At 43.7% G+C, this 21,920-nt stretch overlaps 1 protein-coding gene across 1 annotated transcript in view; it reads right to left on the reverse strand.

The window, feature by feature from the left end:
* DIP2C (DIP2 acetate--CoA ligase C (putative)) overlaps positions 1-21,920 on the reverse strand; it is a 188,779-nt gene that overhangs the window by 118,688 nt on the left and 48,171 nt on the right. The window contains exons 2-4 of the mRNA XM_078782009.1: positions 18,785-18,934; positions 11,344-11,463; positions 8,953-9,132 (exon numbers count right to left, since the gene is read on the reverse strand). Of these exons, the coding sequence (XP_078638135.1) occupies positions 8,953-9,132; positions 11,344-11,463; positions 18,785-18,934 (450 nt within the window). The remainder of the gene's footprint in view (positions 1-8,952; positions 9,133-11,343; positions 11,464-18,784; positions 18,935-21,920) is intronic.

Genomic DNA, 21,920 nt, shown 5'->3' on the forward strand with positions numbered 1-21,920 from the left:
CATTTCACGTGTGCATGGACATGAAACACAGACGGGAAATTGCTAAGAGATATTTCGTTCGAAGCAATTCTACACCGCCCAAATAAAATATTTCACCGATACACCGAGCGAATTTCAGCGAATTTCAGCGAATTTCACCGAGTTTCAGGAAATTACCCAGAGATATTTCTTCGTTTTTATTTCATTAGTTACTAGCAGAAGTACTCAGCGTTGCCGGGCGGGGGAGGGGGGAAGGGCACGTACACTTTAAACATGTATATACATGTGGGATGTGGGATATATACATGTGGGACGTGTGTGTGTGTGTGCGTGTGCGCGCGCGTGCATATATGTGTGTGTGTGTGTGTGTGTGTGTGTGTGTGTGTGTGTGTGTGTGTGTGTGTGTGTGTGTGTGTGTACATGTGTATGTGTATATATATATGTGTATGTATATGTGTATGTGCATATGTGTATGTGTGTCGGTGTACATGTGTGTATACACATGTGTATGTGTGTGTATATATGTGTGTATGTGTATATATGTGTGTGTCTGTATGTGTGTCTGTATGTGTATATATATGTGTGTGCATGTGTGTGGGTGTACATGTGTGTGTGTGTGTGTGTGTGTGTATGTGTATATGTGTATGTGTCTGTGTGTGTATGTGTATATGTGTATGTGTCTGTGTGTGTATATGTGTATGTGTGTGCATGTGTGTGTATCCATATGTGTATGTGTATATGTGTGTGTGTGTATATGCATGTGTCGGTGTACATGTGTGTGTACGTGTGCGTGCATGTGTGTGTGTGTGTGTGTATGTGTGTTTGCGTGTGTGTGTATATATATGTGTGTGTGTATGTGTATATGTGTGTCGGTGTACGTGTGTGTGTGTGTGTGTGTGTGTGTGTGTGTGTGTGTGTGTGTGTGTGTGTGTGTGTGTGTTTGTGTGGGTGTGTGAATAAGAGAGAGACTGAATTGTGAGATACAGAAATGAAAAAACGAGGTGTGTGTGTGTGTGTGTGTGTTATTGTGAAACAGGTGCAGCATCTAACTCAATATGTCGAAATGTCACACACGTCCATGCCCGTGGGATTCCCACGGGTGTCCCCACTAGTATCTATCTATAATTCCAGTAATCTCTGTTTGTACGTTTGTCTGTGACCGCTGTTTCTCGACAACCACGGGTCCAATATACTTTTAACTTGCCAGGTATATTGCTGGGGACCCGAGGATGTGCCTTTTCAAGGTTTCATATTAATCGGACAATTACTTACCGAGCTATGTCCAAAAAACGATTCAACCAATCAGAGAGCAGCGAACGATCGCGTGTGCCGAACGTGGCGGGCACACTCTGCCTCGGATGGCACATTTGAGAGCGTATTCATTTATTTCACGTTTGCAAACTATGTTGGCGTTAAACTATGTTTTAAAACTAATAAAAACGAATTTGCGATTCATTCGCTTTCCTGCGCGTTTGTGCACGCGATGGCGATTTCTTAACCAAACTCCGGAAGCCGTTCGCTTTGGACCAAACCATTTCATGTAAATAGAGGGGGGGGGATATAATTTTAGATATAGATATAGTACGGGCAATGCCCTAGTATATATAAAGCAGTAAAGTATGTTTGTTTGTTTGTCCTCTTATAACTCGAGAACTACTCATCGCAGAGAAAAACCAAAGGCATATTCGGAATCAGTACGTCTCAGAGCAACACACCTTAAATGTCAACAGCACACCTTAAATTTTTTAAAACTTCGGGTTTTAAAATTAGCGTATTAGCGCAGAAGCGCGAGCAGAAGAGGGAGGGAATCGAAGGGAGGGAGCACAGCGCTCCCTCTAGCGCTTCGCAGCGCCAGCGCTTCTGTTAGCGTAATCTAATGGTGCACAGGCGGTTCTCACTCTTGCGCATGCGCAAATGCGCTGTTCCGATGCTTCATGTTCCTGCAAAGACTTTGGCGCATGCGCAAATGACGACACATGGGCCACTGTATGTTCGTTTAATACGTACGGGCTTTGATGGGCGGGGCGTATGGCGTTCATGAAATGGTCGAATGCGGAAGTGCTTGAAGCCGTTGCGAGCGACTCGCACGATCTCTTGTCATGGTCCACAAGATTATCACAGAGACGTGCAGCTTCCAGCATTACGAGATATGATCGAGACCTAACTTTTGAGACCAGTCCCAGCCTTCTAGGCCCCGTGGTTGGTTCAGACGACCCCGACAAAGGACGTGTTGGATTTTATCGCGAGCCGATTCGAGCGCCGACGTGCCGGCGAATAAAACCAGTCATATCTTTTTAACGCGTAGTTCGATTTTTACAAAATAAACTTTTTCTTGAAGGGCTGAACCATGCGCTCACAACGATACCGAGTTTGACCCTGGGAGAGCCGTTTTGCGCCGGCAAAGGCGCCTTGTTTTCCGTGATGACCATGTCGTGCTGCATAGATTACCATAAATTATAATATATTACCGGCAGCGCGTTCCGTGACGTCACGGCTCACTTAATTGCAATTATCTCTGGGATTCCTTGGCCGAATCGTACCAACTTCTATCTATCTATAATTCCAGTAATCTCTGTCTGTCTGTCTGTACGTCTGTACGTTTGTCTGTGACCGCTGTTTCTCGACAACCACGGGTCCGATATACTTTTAACTTGCCAGGTATATTGCTGGGGACCCGAGGATGTGCCTTTTCAAGGTTTCATATTAATCGGACAATTACTTACCGAGCTATGTCCAAAAAACGATTCAACCAATCAGAGAGCAGCGAACGATCGCGTGTGCCGAACGTGGCGGGCACACTCTGCCTCGGATGGCACATTTGAGAGCGTATTCATTTATTTCACGTTTGCAAACTATGTTGGCGTTAAACTATGTTTTACAACTAATAAAAACGAATTTGCGATTCATTCGCTTTCCTGCGCGTTTGTGCACGCGATGGCGATTTCTTTACCAAACTCCGGAAGCCGTTCGCTTTGGACCAAACCATTGCATGTAAATAGAGGGGGGGGGATTGTCACCACTCGCAAGCCGTTCGCTTTGGACCAAACCATTTCATGTAAATAGAGGGGGGGGATATAATTTTAGATATAGATATAGTACGGGCATGCCCTAGTATATATAAAGCAGTAAAGTATGTTTGTTTGTCCTCTTATAACTCGAGAACTACTCATCGCAGAGAAAAACCAAAGGAATATTCGGAATCAGTACGTCTCAGAGCAACTACAGCACACCTTAAATTTTAAAAAACTTCGGGTTTTAAAATTAGCGTATTAGCGCAGAAGCGCTAGCAGAAGAGGGAGGGAATCGAAGGGAGGGAGCGCAGCGCTCCCTCTAGCGCTTCGCAGCGCCAGCGCTTCTGTTAGCGTAATTAGCGTATTTCGGAACGTTAATTTTTCAACTTCATTATTCGGAATCAGTACGTCCCAGAGAAACTTCGTAATGTAAATTTTTCAACTTCATCCGATTGACATGGGACCAACGGCATGTGACAGAGTGAAACATACATGCTACATTTATTTGACGACAATGAGTTCCGACTTCCGGGTTCGTGCCGCCAACCCTGTTAGGCGCCTCTTGCGGCACACAGGGAATTGGCAAATTGAGTACCAGTTCACTGGTGACCTCGGTAGGATGACAGGCTGAGTCAACCCCCCTGGTGTTAAGGGGGAGGAGGAGGGGAGGGGGAAGAGGAGGGGAGGGGAGCGGGGGGGAGGGGGAAGAGGAGGGGAGGGGAGCGGGAGGGGGGGAGGGGGGGGAGGGGGGGAGGGGGAACGGGGGAAGGGGGGGGGGGGGGGGTGAGGGGGAGAGGGGTAGGGAAATGGGGAGGGGGGGAGGGGCCCTTCTTCCCCCAGGCACCCCCACACCCTCCCCCCTGTTCCCCTCCCCTCCTCTTCCCCCTCCTCTCCTCCTCCCCCCCCTCCTCCTCCTCCCCCCCCCCTTCCCCCCTCCCCCTCCCCCCTCCCCCCCCGTTCCCCTCCCCTCCTCCTCCCCCGCCCGGCAATGCCGGGTACTTCTGCTCGTATATATATATATATATATATATATATATATATATATATATATATATATATATATATATATACGGTATATACTTCTTTTTTTTTTGGTCGTGTTTACAGACGCAGGCCACGACTGTTAAATACAAGTTGGTTGACGGGTGAGAAGCTGTAAAACACCAAAGCATTCACTTCAAGGAAAGCCGGCTCAAAGCCAATTTGGAGGCAATTGCTTACCCGAGCAGATGTGAACAATCCTATTGCAAGCGTGATAAAACCCCATGCTAGTTGTCAGTATGTTAACACCATTTAACATAACATCATGGAGAAGCCAATGACACAAAAGAAACGATGTGCAGAAGATTGATGGTGGAGCAGCAGACACGCACAACTTTCAAATTAGGGATTTATTGAAATAAAGATCGCAGGTATGTATGAGATATGAAAACAGTGGGATCCAGTGAGATGAAGGCAGACGATAAAGGCGATAATTATATATATATATTTAAAACTCTTATAACACAAAAAAACCCTTCTATAAGTCCGGATACACAATCACTTGCATACACACATTAACCAGGCAAGGATTTTATAGCTCAGTGCACTGAAGGAAACAGTTTGGCTATCAGAGCAGAACAGTGAAATGCTGCACAGAACAGTACAAAACAGAGCAGTATATGGTAGTACCGGCAGAGATCGTGGTCCAACAAAATGTCAAAGTGACAGAGAAAAATAAGAGCTCAGATGCCAACGGGTGTCCCCAGAAAAAGAGAGAAATGGTACTCTCCTGGTACTCAAATAGCCCCTCCCCCAACTCCTCTTGTCCCTCATGTGACATGGTGTGGCCTATGATAGTGCCTCCATGCTGCCAGCCTGAGGGTCCAGCCAATAACGACACTCCTCCCTGCCAGCGAGTCCAACCAAAAATATACTGTGTTATCGCAGCATTGGGAGGGTCTTACCAAAGGTCACGCCATAGGTGACATTGATGGCAATGCCAGTGATGTCATGTCCCAGTGCTGACACGGGAGAGGGGGTGCCATGCTGACACCGGAGAGAGGGGGGGGGGGGGGGAGCGAACTTCATGCCATGTGCTCGGCGATCTCATGACAATTATGATCTCAGGGTTCCTCCACCTTTCGTTTTTTGGCCCTTGCCGTTTCAGACAGGGAGGAGAGATCCCGTGACAACTTAACTGAGCTAACCTCTCTACAGCCCACAACACTGCTTCTCTGCAGCTCCCTTTGAGCATCCAAAAACAGGACTTAATGAGGAATTAGTTTGGATGATGTGTTCAAACACAAAAAGGACCTTGATTGGCGAGGGCGAGGACAATCCATGACATGCAATAAATAATTCCCACTGGAAATTAGCACGATGTCACATTGACACTGCACTTACCACAGCTGAGGAAGGGAACTAGTCCATTCTTGAAACGTCGGGAAACAAAAAAAGAATTTTTATCCTTTACCACGCAGTGTATTACCTTTTCCACAAATATTAATCCTGAACTGCAGATATTCCACTCTATATATACTGTACTGTGGTGCATCCTGTAATACAGTCATGGCCAAAAATATTGGCACCCTTGCACCTTTTTCAAATAATGCACCATTTCTTCCAGAAAAGTGAGGAGATTAATACATCTTTTGGTATCCACAGATGTATTTCTTTGACTTGCAGTGGCACAAAACCAAAAAAAGCTGAAAGAATTACGAAATCTTAGCTTATTCCACACAATAATCCTAAAATGGCCCAAACAATATTATTGGAACCTTTTAGAAATTGTTAGAAATAATGAGATTTCAAACAGGTGATTCTCCTTTACTTTGGAATTGAACTCACCTGTGGTGAGTTGCAGGTGACTACAATATAAAAATCACTCATTCAACCAGTTTGAATAGAGAAAAGGAGTCATTCTGCTGTTTTGTATCACTGTGTGTACGGCAATGAGCATGTAGAAAAAAAGAAAACCAGAGAATTGTCTGAGGACATCAGACACAAGATTGTAGCCAAACATGGACAATCTCAATGCTACAAGTCCATCTCCAGAGACCTTGATGTTCCTGTGTCCTGTCCACCGTACGCAATGTTATCAGTAAGTTTAAGGCCTATGGCACATGGCCACAAGAGAAAACATGTTTGAAGATTGCAGCTAAGGATTGTTTGAATGTTGGAGAAAGCACCTCGATCAACTGCCAAACAGATTCAAGCTGACCCTCAGACACGAGGTATGATAGTTTCAACTCACACCATCCGTCACCAACTCAATGAAAGGGGGTTCTATGGTAGGAGACCAAGGAGGACCCCACTCCTGAGAGTGACATAAGAAAGTCTGACTGGAGTTTGCCAAAACACACTGAACAAGCCAAAATCCTCTGGGAGAATGTCCTGTGGACAGATGAGACCAAATTAGAGCTTTTTGGTAAAGCACGTCATCTCTATGTTGACAGAAAACAAAATGAAGCCTTCAAAGAAAAGAACACCTTCCGTACAGTCAAACATGGAGGAGGTTCAGTGACGTTTTGGGGTTGCTGTGCTGCATCTGGCACTGAGTGCCTTGAATGTGTGCCTTGCATCATGAAATCAGGAGATTACCAAGGTATTTTTCAGCGCAATGTTCAACCCAGTGTCAGAAAGCTGGGTCTCCATCGAAGGTCATGGGTCTTGCAGCAGGACAATGACCCCAAACACACTTCAAAAAGCAACCAGGAATGGTTCAACACAAAACGCTGGACTGTTCTGAAGTTGCCAGCAATGAGTCCAGATCTGAATCCCATTGAACACATGTGGGGAGATCTGAAAACAGCAGTTGAGAGAAGGCACCCTTCAAATCTGGGAGAACTGGTGCAGTTTGGACAAGAAGAGTGGGCCAAACTGCCAGTAGAGAAATGTAGGAAGCTCATGACTGCAGTTATTTTGTCCAAAGGCTACTGTGCTACTGTGCCACCAAATAAAGTCCAGGTTGTCAATAATTTTGTTAAAGCCATTTCTTTTCATTTTATGATTTAAAAGGATATATTAAGTTCTGAAAAAAAAACAAAGGTTCTGTAATATTAACAGTGAAATAAAGAATTGTGGAGACCAAATGCTTTTGTCAATTTCAACTTATTTTCAGAGAAAATTGAGTTATTCGAAAAAAGTGTGAGGGTGCAACGGCTGTGCGTGTATATATATATGTATGTATGTATGTATGTATGTATGTATGTATGTATGTATATATATATATATATATATATATATATATATATATATATATATATATATATATACACACACACACACACACACATACCCACAGAATCTTGTTTCACATAGTCTGAGAGTCCTTTAGGTGCTTTTTTGCAAACTCCAAGCGGGCATTCATAAGTCTTTCGCTGAGGAGAGGCTTCTGCCTGGCCACTCTGCCATAAAGCCCAGATCGGTGGAGTGTTGCAGTGATGGTTGTCCTTCTGGAAGTTTCTCCCATCTCTACACAGGATCTCTGGAGCTCAGCCAGAGTGACCATCGGGTTCTTGCTCACCTCTCTTAGCAAGGCCCTTCTCCCCCGATTGCTCAGTTTGGCCGGGCGGCCAGCTCTAGGTAGCGTCCTGGTTGTTCCAAACTTCTTCCATTTAAGAATTATGGAGGCCACTGTGGTCTTGGGAACCTTCAATGCAGCAGAATTTTTTTTTGTAGGCTTCCCCAAATCTGTGCCTCGACACAATCCTGTCTCTGAGCTCTGCAGGCAGTTCCTTCGACCTCATGGCTTGGTTTTTGCTCTGATATGCATTGTCAGCTGTGACCTTATATAGACAGGTGTGTGCCTTTCCAAATCATGTCCATTCAATTGAATTTACCACAGATGGACTCCAATCAAGGTGTAGAAACATCTCAAAGATGATCAAGAGAAATGGGAGGCACCTGAGCTAAATTTCAAGTGTCATAGCAAAGGAATACTTATGTAAATGTGATATTTCAGCTTTTTCTTTTTAATAAATTTGCAAAAAACTTTCTAAAATCCTGTTTTCTCTTTGTCATTATGGGGTATTGAGTTTAGATTGATGAGGGAAAAAATGAATTTAATCGATTTCAGCATAAGGCTGCAACATAACAAAATGTGAAAAAAGTTAAGGGATCTGAATACTTTCTGAATGCACTGTACTAGTCCATGTTTAAACTATACAGACCTCACTTTTGGCAATTAACCTACGAATGACTCCTCGGTTATCATTCCGGCTCGCACCCGACCAACTCTATAACAATCTGGCCCATCACTCGAAAGAGGTTGCCGACCACTGATTTAATTAATTATGATGGCCATCGGTGTTCAGCCATAGCACATCTCCATATAATATGCGAGTGCAAGGTGGCAGATAAAGATGTTGAAGAACCAGAGATAAGAAAAAGGACAGAGCTTAGCAAGATACGAGTGTAAGTAATACAGGCCACAGCAGAAAGCCTTCACTAAACTCATAAAGCTACAAAAGGATTATAGGCTCAGTTTGGCTCTTCAGCATTTTGGTTGAGGCACTCAGAAAACTATGGTGTATCATATTCCAGCCACATACTTTCTCATCACACCAACTCCCCTAAACACCACCATCGTCTTTACATTCTGTTTACACACATCATTTAAATCGAGACGAGTCTTTTTGTTGAATAATAGAAAGGCAGTTGAAAACCAACATGTTACAGGGTGGCAAACAGGTCTACCCCCACCCTCCTCCATCCACCCAACACCACATGCTGCATCCTTCCAACAATCAATAGAACACTGGAAAATGCTAATTAATCAGATCAGCAGCTTAACATCTCCAAAGGATCACAAAATATGAGATGCTACACTCTGACAGATGTAACAACAGAACACAATATTTTCCTCATCTATTCCTGTTGGGGTTTAAATAATTCAGCATTTTTGCTTCATGCAATCTCGGCCACCTTTCAGTTCTAGAAATAGTTAAATTAATGTGCGTTCGGTCATAACCATGCTCACCTCGAGGGTGGACGGAAAAGTCTGCCAGTACGTTTACACTGCCTGGTAGATGTGGCGAACTGGCATGAGAGTAAGGTGGCGCAGAGGGTGACAAGCCGGGCGAGCCAAGACCTGGAGTGATGCGTGCTGGGGAGTAGCGGTTCGGCGGTGGTGTGGAGCTCATCTCGTCTTCAAAGACATCTGGAGGTGGTAAGGTAGGCGAGCTCACAAATTTCGAACATCACATGACAGCTAAACATAGCATGCATGCCCTCCAGTGACTTCACACCAATTCTCATATTTTACACAAGAATAAAAAGCTCAAAGTTTGAAAATAGTCTACAGATATTTATCAATACCATGGGGGTTTAATCCCACTCGGCTCAGTTGACATTTTACAATACGTATAAAAATAAAGACCAAATTAAATCAATAATGGAAGCAAAAACAATAAATTATGGAAAGAGGAAATAAATTGAAGAGTCTAGGTTATTAACCTTGCTTTGTATCAACATTGGCTTTTTTATTCGTCATTATCTCAGGCTAATATAAGGACATATTCATTATATACAATGGACAAAGCAATGTACAATATCAAGTGTAAAAAGCATCATCTTTCTGTCAAAAGGGTACAAAGACAAAAGTAATAAATAAATTAATAAACAAACAAATAAATACATAAATAAATAAATAAATAAACCACCTAGCTCTTCAACTTCAACAATCGACGAATTACAAAGTAAAAAACAAAAAGCAAATAACAACTCCACTCATAGTTTCAAGTTTCCCTGAGAATCCTTGCCCTGAGATTGCTTCAGCAGCACAAACCTGTCCTCTCGCCGGCAACTGCAGATAGAGCCTCGAAGTCAGGGTTTTTTTTGGGGGGTTTTTTTTTTTAATAAACCTGCTTTTGGTTTTCAAGCAAACCTTTCTGAACAAGCAACATCAATTATTTTTTGTTTTGTTGAAGGAAGGGGTTGCTGTTGCCTATTCTTTCATCATTTTGATGCCCACTGCAAGGTGGGCATGAGAGCAAGGCAAGCCCCGCAAGTTGCCTTGAGGGAGTTGAGAGTCGACCACAGTGTGGCCTGTGACTGCAGATTATCATCTCGATATTGTCTTGTAAGCCAGCTGAGTTTTTACCAACAATCAGTTAGTGATATGGTAATTCACCCAGAGAAAAGCTAATTTTTCCAGAAGCTTGGAATCTAAATCCTCAATAATGCTTCCCTCAACTGCTGTTCACCATCTCAGATCTTCATCCCCCATCCAAAACCATGATATTTTCTACACCAGCTAACCCTCCCCAAGCCCACCTCTTTCCACGTTTCCAGTTTTTTCCGTCCTAAGAGTTTGTAGCTGTATCCATTTTGTTGACCGCATGGGTCCTGTAACCCTTATTCTTCCCCACATCCCTTATTTGTCCTAGTCTCCCTCTATTTTGTCCCTCATCCCTGCTGTAGGTATATTTCCCCCTCTCTGTTTGCTCAATTTGTTCTGTTACATCCTGATTTGTTCTATGTTCTAGCTCTTCCAAGACCCTCAACTTTTTATACAAAAAAGTTTAAATTTTGTTGTGGCTCAAATGATTATGCAATCACAATGTGAATAGCAAAACATTTAAATTGGGAAGAAGTGGTGAGGCACATATCATGGCATCAAAATATTTTAGATTAAGCCGGCTAACCACTACTACTACTACCACCACTACTACTACTTCAATGCCTCTAATAATTCCCACCTTCTTGTGGAGTTATCCAGGGAAGTATTTAGCCCATGTTTTACACAAACCAACTTGCCAGGCCTGATATTCGACGGAAGGCGATTTGGCCAGGAATTTGTAATTTGTTCAGGGTGTCTAATATATTCTATGTGTTAGCTCTTACACGAGCCTCGACTTGGTATACAAAAATAAGGATGGGGCCGAAGACACTGAACTTGCCGACATAACTCGCCTACATTTTGAAAAAAAAAACTGTGGGATCTTTAACTTTCACCAATTAATATGAGCAGATGGGACGCCCAGCTTAACGTCCATTCGAGGAATGGTGCATTTTGTGATGCAGCACTCTTCCTGGAAAGCACCAATCCAATTGTTTATAGTCAAGTCAGGAATGAAACCCAGACAAAGCTCAAAGGTAGGTGTGCTCCCTCCACATTATTCTATTGAAATAAAGTCAGCTAAAATCCCTGCATTTTCCATAAATCTGTTAAATCAAATATTGCAAACATTCACATACATGTATCCAACTCCCCAATGCAATTTAACACAATATAGATTATCAAAAACGAACACTAACATCCCCATCCCAAACATTTCCTGACCTACACATGACCTTAACGTCTTCTGTCAAACAGAAACTTTTGTTTGTGGGAGGGAGGGAAACGAGAGGAGTGGCATACACATGGTACCTGAGGATGGACGCTCTTTCTGCACAGGAAGTGGTACAGGACGTTTTGTGGGCCTGGGAAGAAGTGGGCCAAATTCCCGCTTGGCCATGAGTGCGGCCTTGACAGCTTCGGTATGCTCATCTGGTCACAGACAAACACGACACAAGCAGGACAGGTGCCATCACAGTCACAACAAAGAGAGTACTGTATTTCCACAGCAATATATATTTGAAACATCGGAACTAAAAGTGTCATGATATGCAAATACAAGCAATACAACAACAACATGCATTTTAAGGCCATTTTCCCTGCTAGAGCGGGGGTTAGCCTTGCGGTCCCCATGACAATCTTCTCCATTTTGCCCTATTTTCTGCATCTCTCCTTGTTAACCCCCTTGCCCGCATTTCTTCTTCCACCATCTTTAGCCAAGTCTTTCTCGGTCTTCCCCGTCCTCTACTTCCTTCTACATCAATTTCCATCACTCTTCTCAACCAGTCACTTTCATCCTTCCTCAACACATGACCAAACCATCTCAGCCTGTTCCTCTTCACAGCATCAATCACAGGCAATATTCCCATCATCTTTCGCAATTCATCATTTGTCTTCCTCTCTCTCAACGATACTCCGCACATCCATCGAACCATTCGCATTTCCACCCTTTCCAGCCTTCGTTGCTGCTCTACGTTCATTACCCATGTCTCGCTCCCATAAATCATAACACTTCTCACACATGCAGCATACACCTTTCCCTTCAGCTTCAGCGACACTCTCTTCCTCATCAGCACGCCACTCAGTTCCCGAAACTTCTTCCATGCACATCTCACTCGAGCAACCGTTGCCGAGTCTGATCCACCTTCTCCATTCAGCATGTCTCCGAGGTAGCAAAATGTTTTCACACCTTCCAGCTTCATGCCGTCTCCAAGATCCAACTCAACATTTCCTCCATCTGCAGCTCCCTCTGTGCACACCTTACATTTGAATGTAGCTGCCACACTGGTAAATGACCCTCTCAGACCACTACATTTTTGATGAACCCACTCAGCGCACATTGTACATTGAATGGAGTTCACTCCGACACCCTTCCTGCACACAGCACACGGCCACTTCCCAGTTCTTTCCACCTCACCACATGCTTTACCACTTGCCATCACCTTCGTCTTTCCGATATTCACCTTCAGACCTTTTGTCTCCATACATTCCTTCCACTTGTTCATCTTTTCCTTCAGTCCATCCATACTTTCCGCAATCAACACCAGATCATCTGCATACAACAACTCCCACGGTAAACCCTCCTTTACGTTCTGAGCCAGCACCTCCATCACAGCTACAAATAGTAGTGGACTTAGTACCGACCCCTGATGCACTCCCACCTTCACCTCAAACTCACCACTGTTCCCGTCCTTCGTCCTTACAGCTGTGCACGCTCTTTTGTATACCCAAAGAATTAAGTTAAGCACCCCCCCCCCCCGTTTTTTTACAACCTCGCACATTACAAGTTTGTTGTCGTCAAAACAGTGTAATATACCCATGATATTGCTATATTTTCTGGAGAAGTGATATTATGGTCACATAAAAACATAACAATCATGCCGTTTTCAATATTTTATTCTGAATAATTTAAGGTGAAATTTTTTGGGAATTTTAGGCATATTTTCACCTCAATTTAAGTATGGAGCTATAGGTCCATCACGGACAGTGTGGATGACGTTTATGTTTTCTAACGTACAGTCATTGTTCTGAGAAGACCTCTAGCGATCTTTGCGTCAATAACGTGTGTAGGACCCACGTGATCGGATCACTGACTCAACCCTACGTCTCATAGACCCTGTAAGCCGTCGTATGCGTTGCTGTGACAGGTTGTTCCATTCCCGATGTAATGCACGTTCCAATTCATCCAGATTGGCTATTGGAGGGACCATCTTCGCAATTTGTCGTCCCAACATGTCCCAAACGTGCTCGAGGGGGTTCAACCTGCCACAGCAACGCATACGACGGCTTACAGGGTCTATGAGACGTAGGGTTGAGTCAGTGATCCGATCACGTGGGTCCTACACACGTTATTGACGCAAAGATCGCTAGAGGTCTTCTCAGAACAATGACTGTACGTTAGAAAACATAAACGTCATCCACACTGTCCGTGATGGACCTATAGCTCCATACTTAAATTGAGGTGAAAATATGCCTAAAATTCCCAAAAAATTTCACCTTAAATTATTCAGAATAAAATATTGAAAACGGCATGATTGTTATGTTTTTATGTGACCATAATATCACTTCTCCAGAAAATATAGCAATATCATGGGTATATTACACTGTTTTGACGACAACAAACTTGTAATGTGCGAGGTTGTACAAAAACGGGGGGGGTGCTTAACTTAATTCTTTGTGTATACATTGCCATCACGACTCTGATCAACCATTCCTCCACTCCTAACTTCCTCAATGCCCATGTCAATACTTTGCGTGGAACCCTATCGAATGCTTTCTCCAGATCAACAAACCCAAAAAACAACTTCTTCCTCTTCTCCATGTACTTCTCCTGCAACTGCCTCACAATGAAAAGCGCATCTGTCGTTCCTCTTCCTGGCATAAATCCAAACTGCATTTCGTCGATCTTCACTTTCTTCCTTATCCTCCTCTCCAACACCCTTTCCAATACCTTCATTCCATGCTCCAATAACTTTATCGCTCGGTACGAGCCACACTCCAGAGGGTCACCTTTCCCCTTGTATAGAGGGACGAGGGTACTCAGTTCCCAATCCACTGGAATGCGGCCTTCTTTCACCACCAGATTACAGATCTCTGTCATTCTCTTCACACCCCAACTTCCTGCTGCCTTCAACATATCTCCCACAACTCCCGTCGGCCCTCCCGCTTTTCCACTCTTCATTGCTGTTATCGCTTCCTCAACTTCCTTCTCAGTTATCTTCTCTGCCGGTCCTAAAACTGGGTTACTCTCTATGTTGCCATCCCATTCATTCTCTGTATTCAACAGCATTTCCATATATCTTTTCCATCTTCCTTTAATTCCATCTGGGTCGACAACGATTTGTCCCACTTCATCCTTCAAGCAACTCACCCCCATCACGTCACACCTCTCTTTCGCTATGTGCTTTGCAATCCTGAATACTGCTTTCTGACCCTCTTCTGAATCCAAGCGTTCTCCGAACATTTTCCTACATGCCTCCTGCGCCTTTGCTACCTCTTTCCTTTGCTACCTAATTCCTAACATTGCAAATACAAGCAATGTTAGGAATAAATAAATACATTTCCTGCGTAAAAACGCGTTTTCTTTGATTCCCCGAAAGACGTTCCCAACAAAACTGTTCTTTCACAAGGCTCGGTTAGGTGTGTCTGTATGAGTGTATGCAACAGTGTATGGAAGAGTGTGTGCACTTTGTATTTCCCAGTATTAATTGTTTAATAGCTTTTAAAATAGAATTTGAAATGACAAAACAACAGCACAATATATAGTCTTTCATTAGAGAGCAAGCCTAAAGTATAGTGGAACTCTAAAGGTGTGTAGTTTATGTTGTTTTTGTTCAAATAGCCCACTTATAGGGTTTTCACTCAAAGCAGATATCAAATCAAATGTAAACACAAAGCAAATTTGACACCTCGAGGCAAAAAGTAAAAAAAAATTCAAAAGTTATGGTTTTTTTCTTCCTTCCTTCCTTCATTCTTCCAAATCTGTCTCCTCTTTCCTGTCTTCACCTATCACTAGGCCGCAGCAGGAAGCACACCCTTCCTGTCACTTGCTGGTCTGAAGCCAAAGCAGATCGCGACATAGCAGAATGGCTGACATGTTGCTCTTTAATCACAACGGCATTGACTCACTATCACTCCTAAACACATGGTCAGTTTGCCATCAATTGACAACGTCAGCTCAACATACCACTCAGAGGCATTTACATCGCAGATTTTCAAAGGTAATCCCATTGCATAAGTGCAAGAAACAAAAATGTACAAAAAGTACATCCAACGTGCTTCGACCATAAGTTGTGCGTCAAGTATCTGGGAAGATTACAAAATTGTGCTTTCTCACACCTTATCTTATCATATGTTCGAACGTCAGACTGCCAAAGAAGTCAAATCTTGCCAAACGAAAAAAATCTGTCCTGGTGAGCTCACAACAAGGTGTCCTTGCAGCAAAAAAAAATTAACTTTATATCTGGGATGAAAAACATTTCCGGGCCAGCGTTATTGCTCAAGGAACAAAAAGCTGAGTTGACAGCGGAAATATTGTTCTTCTCGAAATTTGATTATAAAGTCTTCTCGATGAGGACAAAAGGTGACAAAATGTCGACTTTTTTCTTCTTTGTCCTATCATTTTGTATTTTACAAGTTTTACGGCCATTATTCCACCTAGGATTTATTCACAAATAACTCGTCAATCTGAGGTTCACTAGACAGTCTCAAGGGGGCACCAAGGTGGTTATAGACCAGTTTGGGACTTCCTAAGTCAATATGGGTAGCAATACTCGACCAGCACACCAAAACTACAATTTATCTATGATAACGGCCCAAAGTCGTTTTTTTGTTAAAAAGACAAAAGGGAGACTGGGAAAATAGGAACGCTCTCTCCTACCACCACTCCCCCCTCTCCCGTCAACACGAAGAACACTAAATGATCATAGCAATTGACCAATAATAAGTGAAGCATTTATTAATTTGCAGTTTCCACCCAGCAGCTCACAACCATAACATTTCAAACTAGAGCAGCACTCAGTAGAGAGCATGCCTCTGCCAGGCTGAACAGTTTACGTTTTGTATCCCACTGATAGGCCTGACCTGGATCCGGGCCTGAACCAAAATATATTGGCTTGTTCTTGTCGCCTAACGAACTCATCCAACTAGTTTTAGCATAATCCGTACACAACCTTTTAAAATATAATGTTATATGTCGTTATTCGCCCCATCACTCAATGGTGAAGAATCACTTCGTATTTTAAAAAAATTCTCGTCTGGATTCGAATCTTCACCACAATTTAATTGATCCTTCTTGTCGAACCCTCAACATGTCCACCAGGTTTTGTCCAAATCTGTCTACAACTTTTTCAGATATCATGCTCTATATCGTTTTTTGTACTATCTTTCAATGGTGAAGAATCACTTTAAAAATTCTCGGATCTGGATCCAGTTACAGATCTTCACCAAAATCTAATCTAAGGGTTCTTAACCTTTTTCCCTGTCAAGACCCCCAACGGATTGCCCACTATGTCCCCATACCCGCTTCGCCAGACTGTTGACTGACCAAGGCGCACCGAAGGTGCACATAGCTAGGGAGGTCTGGGGGCATGTCCCCCTAGAATTTTTTTGATTTCTAGGTGCTCTGTGGTGCATTCTGAGGGGTGTTTTTACTTTAATTGCCTATTTTTGGGGATGAAAATTGGTAACTTATTACCCAGAAAATGGGCCAAGTTCGGGGATCCGCGCCTGATTACCAGTCCCATTAGGTTCCAGTGTGACTTCAAAATATCTCAATAGCTTAGTTTTACATATGGATAATTAGGAACAGAACAGGAAAGGAAATCATTAGGATTTCATCCCTATTTATTTATTTGCTTGTTAACAAAGAAACAAAACAAACTAAACTAAACTAAAACATGCAAGTTTTATGCAAGCCGTTTTACTAATCCAGTGAGATTGTTGCTGCTGTTTTCGTGCAATCGGAATATGGAATCGGGGCACAGTTCGTGACAACGCCACTCGCATATCATCAGACACATCAAGTCGATTTCTCCACTTTGATTTCAGGTTCAATAATGTAGAGAAACCTGTTTCACAGAGATACGTAGTTGTGAAAGGAACCAAAACATTCATTACCCTCTTCGCCAAGCTAGGATAAGCTGCTATCTGCTCACACCAAAACTGCTTAAAATCCAGCCCAGCCTTTCTGAAATCAGCTTTCTTTCTTTGATCTTCTTGGAACTCGATCAAATCATCCTTCACTAAATCGTTGTCACTCATCGTAGAAATATCAAACGAGAAAGGGTTCTGGATCCAAATGGATTCCCTGCTAAGATCATCAATATCTGAGAAAGAACTCTCAAAATTGGTACTTAGGACTTTCAAATGGTCCTTGACCTCTTGAAGTATTTCCCCAGGCAATGCCTTTTCATCTTCTCCATCATATTTCATTGATATTTCATTGAATTTATTACAATTTATTATTATTATTTATTACGAGTCCCATACCCCCAGATATGGGATCTGGACATGTTCGTTGACAACAAACGCCTGGAGTTCCAGCAAGCCCCAAAGTACCTCGGTGTACGCCTAGATCGGATACTGTCCTTCAAGCAACACTTAGAAGAAGTTAAGGCCAAGGTGACATCAAGGGTCTCGCTTATCCGACGTCTCGCTGGTACGACCTGGGGAGCCTCCGCCAAGACCCTACGAATATCCACGCAAGCCCTGGTCTTCTCTGCAGCTGAATACTGCGCCCCAGCCTGGAGCAGAAGCCCACACGTGAGAAAGGTTGATGTTGCCATTAACAACGCCCTCCGCATTGTAGCTGGTTGCTTGAAGCCCACCCCGGCATTCCACCTGCCAGTCCTAGCGGGAATCGCCCCGGCCGGTCCCTGACGGGAGGCTGCTACCCTCGCCCTGGCAAGGAATGCCCAGAAATACGACTGGCACATCCTGCACAACACCACAACGATAGTGGCGCCTCCAAGCAGACTCAAGTCCTGCCATCCCTACAACAAGGCGGCACAAGAGATGCTCAGTTCTATCCCTGAGGACCTGTCTAGAAGCGCATGGCTGGCGGTATCTTGGAAGCAGGTGTGGGAAACGGCCGGGCCCACCCGCATCCACCGCTACATTTGGGACCCAGGAGGTGGCGTCGTAGGAGAAGACCTACCACGCCTGCAATGGACCTTGCTGAACCGTCTACATACGGGGGTCGGTCGCTTCAAATCATCGCTGAAGATGTGGGGCCTGGCAGACAGCGCCGCGTGCGAGTGCGGCGAGCCTGAGCAGACTGCCAAACACATAATTACCACCTTCCCCCAATACAGACCACCTTCAGAAGCCAGCCTCTTCGACGTAGGACCAGAGACGAGGGCATGACTGCACGACACTGAGCTGGCCATCTGATGATACACGAAAGAAGAAGAAGAATACCCCCAGATTTTGGTCCCCATACCCCCAATGGATACCCCAGGTTAAGAACCCCAGATCTAATCATTTCATCCTTGTAACACACCCAACCTCTTGACCAAATTTCGTCCAAATCTGTCCACAACTTTTTGAGATATCCTGTTTACAAACAGACAGACAGACAAACAGAAGCGAAAATGTAACCTCCATCCACCTTCAGTGGCGGTGGTAATGAAATATGTCAATATTACATAACAAGAACCAAGTGCATTGAAAGAAAAAAGATGGAAAATATCACAAAAAATGTAGAAAGACAGAGTTAGAAAGCTAACTACAAAGACGAACATGTGGTCCTCACCAGATTGACAGCTGTCCTCACGTACACTGCTGCGTTTGTGCCGGTCAAATGGTGATGTCGGACTGCCAGGCGGTGGCGTATTGATGTGGATGGCATATGGAGCCAAAATCTTCTCGCGTCTTTTCTCGTACCCTTTTCTCGTGACATCTCCTGTTGGCAGAACAAAATTATTTTTTTATGGACAATAAGAAGAGATCTGAAGTTCATGTAACTTCGGCCAGAAGTTGTGTTTGCCTCATTTCCTCCATCACTCATAACTTCCAATTCAAGCTTGGACTTCTTGGGCAAATGTGGACATTCCACTTTCAGGAAAAAGTTTATCTTTCAATCAATGAAGGCTCTCACAAAACCAACACAGCATGTGGGACTTGAACCTGGGGTTACAGCATCATGACCAATGCATTCAGATAGGAACATCCATCAGGAAAACCCAAACAACTTCTGCAACGATTCATTTCTACCTTTTGGGGTAAGGTGAAATTAAATTGTTGTGGAAGCTGAGTACATAGCGTATGATGTTGTGACTCTGAGGTTGAAGTCCTGTATACTATAATTATCTGTACATTGTCTACTCATATCCTTGGAGATCATGTAATAACATCTACTAACGTCATTGCCCTGCTTGTCATTTATGTGTGAGGCCTCTACAAGCCTGAGTCACTGTAATAAAGATGTGACGCCACCACCACACACAAAAAAATTAAGCAATGGATGATCCTTTTTACTTATGAACCAGACAAGCAATCCCCAAGACCAAGTGAATAACCTTGTGTACACCTGCAGAAAAGTAAAGGTGCAGTGCAGAATAAGAGCACAGTAATCATCACACATGATGTTATTTTAAAACATTTGCAAAGATTCAAGCCACACAGATTCTCCCTTGAGAGATCGTTCACTCGGTCTACATGATGGGCACCGTTTAGGCCTCGGTTCCTTTTGACCATTTCACAACATTGTAGGATATAGTACAGGCACAGCCGGGCCAAATGCCATTTTATTATTGTGCAATCTCATATTGCATGCCGGAAGCACCTGTAAATAGTATGAACCACAGAGGATCGTGAATCTGGAGCAAAGCCGTCCCCCTGCCATGCGTTGTTTACATGTTATTAGCAGGGTACTGTATTTGTGGTTATGGGTTATTAATTTGCCCTCATGGCTTCCAAGCAATGTGTGTTCTTATTAAACCTTAACAGAACCATCATAGCCGATATAATTTCTTTCAGTTAGACAATTTAATGTGGCCCAAAAAAATGTTTACAGAATTGAAGGCCTACCCAAAAAGCCCAGATAACACAAAACCCACAAGACCTCTGGACCACATTATGATGGATCTTTACGTGATGCGATTTTTCCATTGTCGCCTAGTTGTGCCCTTTTCGCAACTCGCTATGCGGACCCCTCGCACAATGCCACTGTGTACGCCCGCATCTCCAAGATGATTTGCCCGTGGCTTAACTATGCAACACGAGTCGTGCCCCTGAATTTCCACGACTCACACAGGAAGCTTCACCAAGGCCACAATCATCCCAATTCAAACAGCCTGTGGGCCGCAGCCAAAGCAAGTAGGAGGGTTAGTGGACCTTGAAGTGGCAAAGGCACTGCAAATCCTTAAAGGAACAAAAGTGGAAGGTCAGGCAAGAGCGTGCGCTTTTGCAGACTCTCTCGTCCTCAATTATTAAAAACAACAAGTATGGCTGCCAGTGCCATGAGCAGACAAGCAGGAACAGGCAAGCGTTGTTACTGTTCAACTGCTTGTGGGCAGAAATCGATTTTCCGGAATGTGGGCACGAGATCTAAGCAACCGGATAGTCACACTATCAGCAGGAATAAAGCAATTGTCTTGATACAGAAAGTGGCTCTAGGAGGTGGGTCAACCCCAATTACAGAACGACGAGTGAAACAGCAGGCTCTCCATGTCATGGTCAAGTGAAACATCATGTTTGTCAATTAATGAGCTCAACTGAGAGTTGTGTCCGCTTTAGGGGAGTGCTTTTTTCTTCTTATTCGTTTTTGTATGCATAGTCGAGGCTCGTGGAAGAGCTGTCCCATTTCCTTGAAGTATTCATTTTTGGGAGGGTACAGGGGTACTGAATGACACAATGTGGAGGGAAATGAAAACATGTAGACTCATGAAAGATCAAGGTGATCAAGAGAATAAGGGCAACATATTAGAGTGGAACAAAGATGTGGGTATCGGGTATAAACAACAAGAAAGGGAATGATAAAAAGAAAGAATAAAGAAAGATAGTAACTTGTAAGTAAGAGGGGTAGGGTTGCTGAGGATCAATGTGGGTAGAAAACATTGTGGGTAGGGTGAAATGAAACAAGAGGTAGTACTTAGTAGTGCATTACCATCTTGAAGCTCTCGAGGGAAGGATGGGATTTAAAATGACTCAGGAAGGTGGTTTCACAATATGTATAGAGAAAAGAGGAACCAAGGGCAAAACTTTCTTAGGCTAACAAGGATGTGGTTACTGGAAGAACATGTGCCTCATGAGTGGTGGTGCTCATGATGGCTGAAACAACAAAAAAGTAAGACCACAGAGGGGCTAGAAAACAGAGAGGGCTCCAACCAGCCACAATGACAAAGTGGGAAGGCCTTATGCTTTTGCTTATTTGTGGGAGATACCAATGATGTTGAGAGCTTTGAAATTGACAGCATCCATAAGTGAAAGGTTTGAAGAAAGAGCACCAGACCAAAAGGGCAAACACGTAGAAGTATGTAGAAAGGGGTATGTGGAAAGGGGGACAGTGTCAGTGGGGTGGAGGTACTCAATGACACAATATGTAGGTATATGAATAAAGGAAGAGGTTGCCAGAGCATTAGAAAAGTAATTTATGTACAAGAGGAGCAAAACCTGGCCCAAGACACGACCCTTGGGCACTTGGAACCTCCACTACGAGAGGAGATGAAAGGATAACATTGAGAGCTACACACTTACTCCAAATGTGAAGAACGTTGGGAATCCAGGAATGAAAGCAGCCTTAGAAACCACGAGCTGCAAGCTTGGCTAACAGAGCAGGATGCCAGGCAGTCTCATTGTCATTGGCCCCGTGATATGTGCAGAGACATGGCCCAATGCTTTAGTTGAGATTCGGAGCCTCTATCCGTTGTTGAGTGAGAAGCAGCAGA

Source organism: Myxine glutinosa, chromosome 7, assembly GCF_964187855.1.
Source record: "Myxine glutinosa chromosome 7, kmMyxGlut1.1, whole genome shotgun sequence".
Taxonomy (NCBI): Eukaryota; Metazoa; Chordata; class Myxini; order Myxiniformes; family Myxinidae; genus Myxine; species Myxine glutinosa.